Source organism: Thunnus thynnus, chromosome 20 (assembly GCF_963924715.1).
Source record: "Thunnus thynnus chromosome 20, fThuThy2.1, whole genome shotgun sequence".
NCBI lineage: Eukaryota > Metazoa > Chordata > Actinopteri > Scombriformes > Scombridae > Thunnus > Thunnus thynnus.
The window spans coordinates 2,449,058-2,461,799 of NC_089536.1; the positions used below are offsets into that span (position 1 = coordinate 2,449,058).

The following is a 12,742-nucleotide window of genomic DNA, read 5'->3' on the forward strand; positions in this document are numbered from 1 at the left end:
TATAAACATTATCTGAAAGTAATTACAAGCAACTATCCAATAGATCTACAGACTTTTCCAATTAATGTGTGAGATTTACTGTATATAAACAGTATTTGACAGTAATTACTATCCAATATATCCATCTGACACTCACAGGGATATTTTTTATATATTGTGTGTTCAGTTCAGTTCACTTTTGCACATAGTTTCTATGAAGGTCAGTGTGTAGCAAGCAACATGCAGTCCTCAGTCACATTTCTTTAAGAAAACAACTGAGCAAATTTCAATTTCATCTTCAAGGTTCAACTGCCACTAAGTCCAGTTCAACAAACAGGGAAAAAGTCTGAGGGCAGAGCCAGACTGGGACAGAGCCATGACACAGGAGGAGGAATAATGAATAAATAAGGTGGTAAAGATTAATAATCTAGTAACATTTGTCAAAAATTTCATGTGTTTCAAAAATTATTTGGGTCTTTGTTGCTTTTTTATTTTGCAGCTTGACTAGAGAAATGTAATAGAGCTCAATGTCACTTAAGAAATAAGGTAAAGTTTGGTTTTCTGTTGGTTCATTTCATTATATGGAATTTTAAAAATCTAACATTCTTGCCCACTGAGTTATTTTAAGAATAAATTAAAATATCACTACCATAAAGCTTAAATCATGTGACCAGTTTTTCATTGACTTTATAGCACAGCCTAAGGGGGGCGGGGCTCATCATCATAACCCCGCCCCCTCCCTGACAACCAGCACGCCTCGTGTTTGTCTCTTAGCAACCAGCCTGTCAGCCAGCTCCGTGCCTCTCCAGGCCGTCCGGACTCGCCTCCTCCCGGACTAAAAGTCGCCTAAATACCGTGGGGGTGAGGAGGGGGGTGGGGCAAAACCCTCGAAACCCTCCATGGAAGCGAGCTCAGAGTGAGCCGGGGCTGCCGGAGCCGTGGGCAGCCATGAACGACCGCTACCACCGGGCGGCCCGGGACGGCTACCTGGACATGCTGAAGGAGGCCACACGGAAGGAGCTGAACGCACCGGATGAGGATGGGATGACACCGACTTTATGGGCCGCTTACCACGGTAACCTGCCGGCGCTGCGGCTCATCGTAGGGAGAGGGTGAGTCTGCGTCCACCTGGCAGGTTGATGTGTAAATCATCCATCCATTTAATTATCATCTCATCCAGCAGAACAAATAGTTTTATTTCAACAAGTGAGTAATTCTACTTTGCACTGGTCACTTTCATATATTTCATCAAACTGGACTATTTTCAGTCAACCTTCACTGTTACATAATTTATATTATTTATTGCACACCATATATTTCATACACTTCATATCCCATTTCAAAACTATTAATATTCCATTCTGTCAATAGATTTAAAATTTTACTTTCTCCATTTAGTTTATTACTACTTTGTTTGTGTCATCATTATTATTACCTTACTATATTTTCTTTCTTCCATGTTGCTTGTGGGAGCAAACGCAAAGAAACATTCTTTGTATTCTTGCATAATTGACTGATAAACAAATACTGTGAGGCTAAAATAATCTCACACATCTCCTTATATGACTACAAGTCACCTTTTCTTGTGTAAAGTGTGATTTTACACATGCTAGAGGAGAGATATTTCTCTTTTGTGTAAAGATTTTGACAATTTATTATTGTTATTTTTTACATTTTTGTCAAAGGAAAGCATTTGTTTTTTCCCCCCACATATTTCAATCAAAAACATTTCACTTCAGCATTATAATCAATATAATAAATGTTTTTTTAACACACTATAATGTAGTTATAATCAGATATAAGTGCATTTGAAGTGTGTATTAATGAGCAGTGTTTATAATGTCTCCTATGAAGACATATTTTATATTATTACTGTAACTGTGTTTTACTATATTGTCATTCATTATGTGTTTATACAGCAGCATCCGGTTATGTTTGCTCACATGAGGAGTTGTAGTTATAGACAAATATATTAATAAACACTGCTGAGTATCTCGGTGAAAGTGGGTGAAGTCTCTGCCTCCTCTGCATGTGTCATAATACAGAATAATGCTGCCGTATGTTATTACAAATTGAAGAAGAGCAAAGAAGGAAGTTAATCTTCTTTGAATTAAACTACAAGCGACAGCTGTTTGTAATGTCAACAGTGAGAAGATGCACATACTGACACTAAAACTATGTTGGAAAATGTAGAGAAATTTGACATCCTTTATGTGTCAACACTTATATACACAAACAACTACATTATAGTGTGTTCTAGACCATTTATTAACTGTTTATATACTGCTTATAATTATTAAATAGGTGGACTGTTAGCAGAAAAGTTATTAAAATGTATAATTTTCATGGATAATTGCGTTATGTTCCCAACTTGCTTCCTAGTTTGTTAGTTTAGATGAAATTTCTCTTATCAGTGTCATAAAAATCAAAACATTTGCATATTTATTGTATATTATAACTTTACCTCACCGATCTGTTCCCGCTCATTAACAAAGAAATAAAAAAATATTCTGCCACCTTTGCTTTGGCTCCGTCACTAATCTAATCAGTGCTGTGAGGAGATGGAGAGCTCGATATTTTAACAGCCTAATTACAGAGAAAGGTCACTCGCTGCAGGATATCCCCATGAACACACCCGTAAACACACACACACACACAATGACTGAGTAGCATATATTTAAGCGTGATAACTTTATATTTAATCTTACAGATGTGGCTCTGGCTGATCCGTTACATAGCAGAGCCTGTGCAGGTGAAGCTCTAAATACAGAAGCCATTTTTATACCGATCGGTTACTGAAAAGGCGCCAGACGTCTTTACAGAAACCGATTGTTAGTTCAAAAGCGGCAGATAGATGATATGATCTCTGCTTTGTTTATCAGAGAGCTTCTACGTATTTGTAAGAGAGAACTGAGATAATCATAAGGGGGTTTAGGAGTAAGTCTATATGCTGCCATGATAAGTTGCAGCTATCAGAGAAGTCTTTTGTTTGAGGTTTAAGGAGCTGCACAAAGCCGCCTTTCATACAGTGTAATATTTACTGCAGCAGACTCAGAGCAGGGTAGAAAACAGTATATGTCACGCCGCTGGTGGCAGGTTTATAAGGCGTGCAAGAGTCTGATGCTGGTGAGTGACTGCAGACACACAGATTACAAAGCAAAGGGAAAGGTCACTGTGATGGATAGGGCATCTTCTTCCTGCAACGGTGCCCGCAGGATGCAGCGCAGAGTGGATATGAAGCAAAGAGAGATGACTAAAGCTGAGCTGCAGATCAGACTTCACAGCAAAAGGTAAATGAAGAAAGAAAAAGGTAGTGTTGTGATACATTTCACAGAAAATGTCTTTTATTTTCACTTTGTAGGCCGTTCTTTGAGGGCCTGTTTAGTTTATGTAATTACTTTTGTCTTTTGGTGCTGCACAGGTTGCTATGGCTGGGTACTGAAATTGAATTAAAAACATACGTTGCTGCTTTTCCTCATTATGACAGTAAATTGAATTTCTTTGGGTTTTAGACTGCTAGTCGAAGAAGCTGGATGACATCACCTTGGACTTTAGGAAATTGTGATGGTCATTTTTCACAGTTTTCTGATCTTTTATAGACCTAACAATTAATCGATTAAGTGCTAATCCATCAAGTAAGTGTTGTGATATTTCACTGGATATCTTTATTTATCTTACTTATCAAAATCAGCAATTACAAAGTGCTGTACAATGGCAGACGTAAAAGGGAAGAAAGGACAGAATAAAATACCAAATATACATACATTGCCACATGTTAAAAACATATTTAAATCAATAAATAAAGATTATAGAGCCACACTGCCAGCGTGAATAAAAATAGGATAGTATTAATGGTAGTACTGGTTGGGTTCAACAAGCATATTTTTGCTCTGGGGACCTCCCAACAAGTTAACCTGGCCATGATTACTTCACAATTTTTGATACTCAGTGCTTTTGTTGGTGCGCAAAAGTATTAAATGATAGGCTATTAAAAGATCCCCTTCAGATGTGCTTTTAATGTAAGTGATAGAGGCCAAAATAAACAGTGTGTCCATTTTGTGTAAAAATGCATTTAAAAGTCTGTGTGAAGCTTCTATTCAGCTTCAGCAGTCTGAGTTAGTCATATCAAGTGGATATCTGACACATTTACAGTCTTTAGCATCAAATTCCCTCTTTGTGTTTCCTCGGACAGTGTTTCCCTGTTGAGCTGCAGGTGGAAGTATAGTAACAAAAAGAGGAACTTTGGCACTAAAAAGAATGTAACGTTGAAAGATATCTACGTGATTTGACTCATTTGAACGCTGAAGCTTCATATTAGCTTCAGATAAACTTTTAAATACATTTTTGTACAGAAGGAGGACTGTGGATTTTGTCCCTCATCACTTCCATTTTAAGGTCATTATGAAGGGATCTTCTAATGGTCAGTATGAACAGGAGGAATGATTACAGCAAGAAAAACAGCTTTAATGTTCATTTTGGCACCTGGCTGTTGTTTTAAGAGAGACTAGAAAACTTGTGAACTCGTCCTTTAAGTCCCACACTCAGCCCTACATGTTGCTAGTCAACAGGTTGTTTTTGAGGTTGGCGACTTCTGTATCACCTGTGACTCAGAGCCGCTAACAGAACCTCAGGTTGTCACGTTACCATTTTAAATAGTTCGATGTGATTACGCGATTGGATTACTACTGATATAATAATATGATCTGCTTCACTGACCTTCCAGCTGACACCGAAATAAACATATAAAATACGATGCTCTGAACATAAAATAAACACTTTCTGTTCTAATATCAAGTGTCATATCGGCAAACTTCTCCAGGTTGTGATGGGAACTGAAATCAGGGTTCATGTTGATAAAGGTGGTGACGCTGCAGTGTGTGGTAACAGTGTCTCTGGGTGTCTGTGAAAAAAAGACTTGTGGTGTGTGGGATAAATAATGCAACGTCACCTCTGTCATGTTTAACCTGCAGCACTTCAATTATTGATCAGGGCTCAGCCACTGCCTGGTCATGTGGGTGGAGGGAAAACAGGAAGAGGAGGGTCTTAGATGTGAATTTAGTTCATAAACACAGTAACCAACACATCCATGCACAAGCAGTATTGTCCACTGTAGCATTTTCCCCCCGAACTTTATTAACATTAAAAAACATTAAACACTCAAAACAGTCAATCAAAACAATGAAATATTAATTTCACATATATATTTAAATTTAAAAATATATAACATCATTATTTTATTGGTAATAATAACAGATTTTTTATGTATAAATATAAATAAAAGAAGGGAGAAAAAAAACACAAACAACAACAAAACAATAAACTAAACTGGACCAACTATTATTTCATAGTGATTCACTGTAATTTTAACACTTTTAGTAGAAGAAAAAAATCATGTTTAAAAGAGGACAAATTTGAAATTGTCCTATCAAATTAATATTTATGTATGTAGAATTTTCCTAATAAAATAATAACATTGACTTCATGCTCTATATTTGTATCTGAGTTTTTTCAGAATATAAAAGGAAATCTTTGCAATTTAATGTTATATTATTTATCGAGTGTGTGGTGAAAAAGGAAATTTCAACATGTTGCATGTGTTTCAATGAACTATAATGAATTTGTAACCAAAAAAAGCCAAAATCTGATATGTGCTGTTGTTTTTGTTTACCCTGTTATTGCTTGCACAGCATTATGGGTAATATTCTACTGATATCACAGTAATATTTTGATTTTTATCTAGTCAAACAATCAAATATTGTCTACTGTGGTCGATATAATACCCAGGTTTTACTACAATGACGAAAAATAATTTGATTTATATTATATTACATTACCTTACTAGTAATGTAAGTAATGATGTGCTGTTATCCATGAAAATACCGTACCTGTGACTGTAAACTTAAGGGTCCTTTTGGCTGTAGAGAAGATGAACTGACATAATTGCAGGTCATATGAGTCGTCTTACTTCCTAAATTTAGTCTGAAGAGTAATCGGATCAGCAAAGTGAGGTTGAGTTTCTCTGTGAAAGTAGGTGAAGTCTGCACCATTCCGGATTACAAATTAGGAACCTTGCAGAAAGGGGGTCATAAATTTAGTAAATTTATACTGTACCACTGTGTCATAATACAGAGTAATGCACTAATATGTTTGAAAGAGAGAAAAGAGGGAAGTTTACTCCGAAAGCACGAGTTTGCTGTTATTTGCTATTTGTAATGTCAGCACTGAGCACTGAGAAGATGCACAAATTACATACTATGTTGGAAAATGTAGAGAAACTGGAGATCCAGTATGTGTAAATTTACTACAACAGCCAAAGAGGAATATACATAATTTGAATTTCTATAGCTGTTTTTGCACACCTTTCAGGTATTATAAAAACCAAGTTGCAGACATTTTCTTGAGACTCAGGTCAGTTCGTTAAAATGATATTTGATATTAGTGAAAGCAGTCTGTGAGGGATTACTTACCTGTATCTCAGGCAGTTTTATACAAGTTGATATTCATGGAGTGAAATGAATGGAAACCAGTGATGGTAAGTGAAAGAAAGAAGGCAACAAACACTGGAGTTTGCTTTGAGAAAAGGTTTTCAGTAATGTAAGTTAACATGATTTGAAATAAAAAGAACACTGATATGCACATATGACATAAGAATACTATATATGTGTAAATCCAGTAATGTGAAGATTCAACATGCCTTCTTGTCTGCTCTTCTTCCAGAGGTGACCCGGACAAGTGTGACATCTGGGGGAATACACCGCTTCACCTGGCAGCTGCCAACGGCCACCACAACTGCCTGTCCTTCCTGGTGGCTTTCGGTGCCAACGTGTGGTGTCTGGACAATGACTACCACACACCACTGGACATGGCCGCCACCAAAGGCCACATGGACTGTGTTCGCTACCTGGACTCCATCGCTGCCAAGCAGATCACCCTCAACCCCAAGCTGGTCAGCAAACTCAAGGACCGGGCTTTCCGCGCTGCAGAGCGCCGCATCAAAGACTGCGCAAAGCTCCAGAGGAGGCACCGTGAACACATGGAGAAAAAGTTCCTGAAGGAATCAGCAGCTTTAGACAACTTGGATGCTATTAGCTTTTCTAGCTACACCAGCAGCAGCACACTGAGCCGCAAGTTCAACACTGTGACCTCCAACATGCCATACTCGCAGGTGGTTGCTTGTTTACTAAATGTTAAAGGGGACATATTATGCACATTTAGTGGTCTATATTCTTATTCTGGGGCTCTACTGGAACATCTTTGCATGATTTACAGTTAAACTCCTTATTTATCTTATACTGGCCTTTATGCAGCCCTTCAGTTCATCCTCTGTCTGAAACAGGCTGTTTTAGCTCCCGAAGAGCCCACTCTGTTCTGATTGGTTAGCCATGTAACAAACTATAGTATTAGGATGTCACTACTTTATCTTGCTCTTTACTTGGAATGTCAACTTCTCAAACACATCCATACATGTTCAAGCCAGAATCTGATCCGAAATATGAGAATGGACAACACAAACAACACATGGAAAAACTGTAGCAACAACCTTAGCACCCAAGGCTATGGAACGGACAGCCATTTATGGGCACGAGTGACGCCAATGTCAGCTTATCCGCAAGAAGTAGAAAGAACCATCGTAAACAAAGCGTTCAGAGCAAGTTGAAGCCCTGGCTTTTGACTTGCAGGTAGCATTTGTACATATGTTCACCTAAAGTTTTGAAACTTTCCGATTTCCGACATCATAACAGTATATAAATAAAAACAAAAAATAAAATAAATAAAATAAAAAATAAAATAAAATAAATAAAAAACACAAAAAGCATGTTATGTCCCCTTTAATGTGGAAGATAATATAGTCAAAGACCTGCTGTACTTTGTGATTAGCTTCTGTTCCTCCAGCTTTTAGTCAATAAGTCCTCCAACTCAAATGACTGAAATGGTTGTTTGTCATTGCCTTCCAAAATGACCCATATGAGTGTTTTCTGATACTGCACACCTATTTCATTTTGTTAATGCTTCCCACACTGCAAATAAAATGGGAGTGTTTTCTCATCTGCTACCACTAGGGTTAAGGTTTGGTTAAGTTAAGGCAACTAAAACGACTTGGTTAAGGTAGGGTAAAGATCGTGGTTTCTGTTAAAAGAAACCAACATTGACTGTTAGTATGAAACATGATGCGAACAGCCATCTCCCCCTGATGTCTGGACTATGTTAATAATTCAAATGAGCATTTTTAATGGTTTCAATGGTTAAGTCTTAGTTAGGTTTAAGGTTAGGAGACAATCATGGAAAGAACATGGGCATTGTTAAAGAAATCACAGTTGACTGTTGGTTGGAGACAGGGTGTAACCCCAAGTCTAACTCATGCACTTCATTGAAAATGATGAGGTGCTGATATGTTACCATCCAGTTTAGTGTAGATACCCATTTATTAGAATATGGGCAGCAAACCCAGTATCATATTTTAGCTTTTTAGATTCTAGACCAATAAGCGAAAATCCTCAAAAGGCCAAAGCTATTGGAACAGAGACTAGCTTGAAAAGAGGGCAAGACTTCAACTTCATGTGAGTTGTAACATTTATGGTCTAAATGAAACTTTGCAAATTCTTCTTTTCTAAATGTATACTTTCTCCTCAGGCCACCCTGCACTCCACAGCCAAGGGCAAGGCCAAGATTCAGAAGAAGCTAGAGAAGAAGAAGCAGGTTGATGGAACATTCAAGATCTATGAGGACGGGAGGAAGAGTGTGCGCTCGCTCTCTGGCCTGCAGCTCGGCAACGACGTCATGTTCCTTAAACAGGGCACCTACGCCAATCCCAAGGAACGTTCACGCCTCAACATCCGCGACATGTTCCACCGTGACAATGACGACGATGCCGACACCATCTCCCGTGCCATGAGTGACCCGGGCCTCCATGAGGCTGCGTATTCGGAGATCAGCGCTGACTCCGGTCATGATTCCTTGTTCACCCGGCCCGGGCTCGGCACCATGGTGTTCAGGAGGAACTATTCGAGTGGAGGGATGTTCAGTATCGGGGCACGGGATGAAGGGAGCGTAGCAGGGAGTGAACCTGCGGGACGGGCGCCTAATGTTCGTCTACGTGGACGCCTGCCTCCACGCTCACCCAGTTTTGATGAGGACAGTATTGGCAGCGCGTTGAGCCTGCAAGAAAGAAACCTGCAGGAGTTGCCCTGGGAAGAGACTGATGTTGGGCTGGATGTGGATTTAGAGCCAGAGAACAGTCCATTAGAGACCTTTCTGGCCTCGCAGAACCTCAGTGAGTTCATGACCATCTTCAGGAGGGAAAAAATAGATCTAGAGGCTCTGCTGCTTTGTTCAGATCAGGATCTCACCAGCATTCACATCCCTTTGGGCCCCAGGAAGAAACTGCTAGATGCCTGCAAGAGACGTCTTGACACCATAGAAGAACCAGAGGCCATTGAAGACACTGAGCTTTGAAGGTCAGTGTGGAGTAGTCCGCATTTTGTTTTAAAAGGGATGCACCACTTGGCTTTCCTCCCAGATAAACCTTTGTTTTCACACATAAGCTACTGTCTTTGCATGCATCAGCATAGCCTTTAAATGACTGTTATAGAACCAATCACAATGTTTGTTTACAAAAACTTCTGGGTAGAAATCTCCTTCATACAATTTAATGGGGCAGAGCAAAAATAAATGTCAGTTTAAGCAAGTAAAGAAGTAAAGAACGAAGTGTGTGTAAATAAGTGTAAGTATAAGAAGTAAGTAGTAAAAGTAATTCAAATTAAGCATAAGTAAGTATAAATGAGTAAAGCAGTGGTAAGGCGGCTTCCCACTATGATGAAGGCAGCCACCAGTTAGTCCAGCCGGCAGTGAGATGTGACTATTTGGTAGCAGAAATGTCAGATAGGTCGGACCACTGTGTTTAACTATATATCTTTAAATGTTACAGTTATGGCTGAAAATGACAACAGAAATAAACAAGTTTGCAGATTTCCCATATCTCTGCAATTCAAATCAACTGCCAGTTGTCTACCCGGAAGTGACTGTCATTGTTAGCACGACGTCACAATGATTCGGTCTATTTGATATGACATTCATCACAGAATAGTAAAGACATGAAAAGGTGTGGATGGCCTTTGTTAATGTTATCACCAAATCTGCAGTGAGACGCTAATTAATTAGCTACTCCTAGGGTTGGGCAATATAATGACACATTTGTCAACCAGATTTCTATCAAGTTACTATAATGGGCAGGACTACTTCATGGGAATATTAGATTTACAACATCGTTGCATCAGTCCATGTCCAATATCATCACCCCCAACATGCCATACTTGAAGCTGGTTGCTCTTTCAACTGAAAAAGTCTTTGCACACTTAAATATGTGACAGGTGTTTGAGGAAAGCACAACTTGAATGAAAATGAGAAAACTCCTGCACACCATCTTGTTTACTGCTGTAATATTTACTAGTTTACAGAGTTTCGGTGTGTTCGTCCTTCATCAGAATATCTGGACAAGCATCACAACTGTTCCATATACTGTATATACAGTACTGTGCAAAAAGTTTAGGCTCTTTAGATGTTTGGATTCTTTCCATAATGCAAAACCATAAGGGAGACATCTGATCAGTCCCAAATTTATTCTGCAGCATGACAATGACTGTAAACATCCAGCCAGAGTCATAAAGAACTATCTTCAGCAACAAGAAGAACAAGGAGTCCTGCAACAGATGGTCTCTGATCTCAACATCATGGAGTCAGTCTTGGATTAACATGAAGAGACAGAAGCAGCTGAGATGCCGAAATCCACAGAAGAAGAACTGTGGCAACTTCTCCAAGAAGCAGGAACAACCGACCTGCTGAGTACCTAAAACGCTGTGTGCAGGTGAACCGAGGAGAACTGCTGCTGTCTTAAAGGCAAAGCTGTTCACAGCAAATATTGATTTAATTTAGATTTCTGCTGTTTACTGAACTTTGGATGAAGTTAAATGATAAATAAACACTATTCATGGCATTATTTTTGAAAGCGTCCTCGCTTTATTTTTAGTGCCTAAAACATTTGCACAGTACCGTATAAACATCCATACATAGAAGCTGCCTCCCTCAACTATCCAATCAGAAGACAACATAAATATGTTCAACTGGTAAACAAAACACATACCTAAGGTAAGGGATGAATAACAGAGCACCAGTGTGATCTTTTTCTCATGCAGCTCCACAAGACCAGACAGATTTTGTACTGAATAAACAGCACCATCTAGTGGTGAGTTATGATACAACGGGATGAGGTTTTCTTATTATTTGTATGCCTGTAATACATTTCCAGTTCAGTTATGTGCTATTTTATTTTATTTATATTTGGAAACACATTGAAGAGGTTATTCATATATGTTGATTGTTATTTCAATGGTAAATACATAAATAAACACTTTATGGGAAAGTTTTGCCACATATACAAACACATGCACACCCCAATTGTAATGTCTTTGAATACATACTCTTCCAGTCTGTTACTGTAACATCTGGTTCTTATTATTACTGTATTTATTCATGCATCACTGAATGATTTACGTGTTAGTGGATGTACCTACTCCTCTTGAAATGTTGTCATTTATTTATTATGCTTCCATTGTACAGTTTTCTTACTTAACCGTGTTAAAAGATAAACTTGTTCTTTTATTCCATGGCACATACACAATTATGACCTGATATTTATGATGAATGAAAAGAGCCACAGACTGATTGTTGTTCTGCAAACACTGTTGCAATAGTAAAAACAATGGAGGTCATACTGTGAGCTTACGTGAGTGTGTGCTAAATAACAATGTTATCTCGGGTTGCTCTGAGACGTATTTGTTTTCAGTGAAGGTCTCCCTGTGCACTTGAAGTATGGCTGTGCATGAATGTACATTTTTACGCTGGTAGAAAAAAAAAATCTGTTTTTGTATTACCAAGAAAATCTGAAGGTGTATCCACAAACAGAATGATCTTTTATTAAATTAAAGTGGAAATTAATGCTTTTTGTGTGAGTTTGTTTTCATCTAACCAGCTGCTCCACATGACAAATACCTTTACATACATACTGTTACCTCTATGTTTCATTCTGTCTGGAGAAGAAGGCGCCTGACACTGACAGACTATTAGTGCTTGTATAAATAAAAACATCAACCTTGAGGGTGTAAGAGGAGCTGTCAGACAGCCTGGTGCTCTTATGTTCCCTTCTCTGCAGTATCTGCTGAGTAGTAAATACACTCACTGGATCTTTTAAAGAGCACGCTGCAGTCAGGGTGGCCTCAAGCCTAGAACACTGGCCTCTCTCCAAAAAAAAAAAGAAAGAAGCAGCAGCATTGACACCAGATATATGTATGCAACTCGCGTATGCTATCACCTGAGCCAACACATAAACACACTATCCAGGCACATTTTTGCACATCATCCTCCCTTAGTGAAGACACAACTGCACAGTTAATCCCCCCTCCTCCTCCTCCTCAGCCCTCCTTTTCCCCCTCTCTTTTCCCAGGATGTTTGCCAAGGTTACAGAGATGGGAGGGGAGCAGAGAGGAGCTGACACAAAGAGAAACAGAAGGGGGTGAGCGACATGCAGAATGCATGAGACACCAGAGAGGGAGGGAAAACTCTAAGCTGAGTGGCTGCAGTTTTGTGTGAATGTTTTTTGTGTTTTTACAGGAACATTTTGGATCCATCACATCACAGTAAAAAGCCTTACATCTTTGGGCTACAGGACAATAAATTCCTCTGCTGGCGGACTGCATCAGGAGTCAGCTGA

The 12,742-nt window shown here is 38.9% G+C and overlaps 1 protein-coding gene across 3 annotated transcripts; it reads left to right on the forward strand.

Moving 5' to 3' along the window:
• Positions 1–752: 752 nt before the first annotated feature.
• Positions 753–12,732, forward strand: LOC137171848 (pre-mRNA splicing regulator USH1G-like). 3 transcript variants are annotated; one of them, XR_010924821.1, is made up of 5 exons: positions 753–1,091; positions 6,697–7,144; positions 8,611–9,434; positions 12,476–12,544; positions 12,643–12,732. XR_010924821.1 is itself a non-coding variant. In XM_067576021.1 (4 exons), the coding sequence occupies exons 1-3, from the start codon at positions 928–930 to the stop codon at positions 9,430–9,432; spliced, it is 1,434 nt and encodes a 477-aa protein (XP_067432122.1). In that variant the 5' UTR covers positions 753–927; the 3' UTR covers positions 9,433–9,434; positions 11,169–12,098. The 3 variants fall into 3 exon arrangements, 2 of the variants coding, with proteins under 2 accessions (XP_067432122.1, XP_067432121.1); XM_067576021.1 differs by lacking the exons at positions 12,476–12,544; positions 12,643–12,732 and adding an exon at positions 11,169–12,098; XM_067576020.1 differs by lacking the exons at positions 12,476–12,544; positions 12,643–12,732 and having other exon boundaries at positions 8,611–12,106.
• The last annotated feature ends 10 nt before the right edge of the window (positions 12,733–12,742 follow it).

Excerpts from the sequence above, each read along its gene's own strand:
- LOC137171848 (XM_067576020.1), top strand. The coding sequence starts at position 928 with ATGAACGACCGCTACCACCGGGCGGCCCGGGACGGCTACCTGGACATG. Across the intron at positions 1,092-6,696 it reads CGGCTCATCGTAGGGAGAGG|AGGTGACCCGGACAAGTGTG; the intron begins GTGAGTCTGCGT and ends CTCTTCTTCCAG. Across the intron at positions 7,145-8,610 it reads CCAACATGCCATACTCGCAG|GCCACCCTGCACTCCACAGC; the intron begins GTGGTTGCTTGT and ends CTTTCTCCTCAG.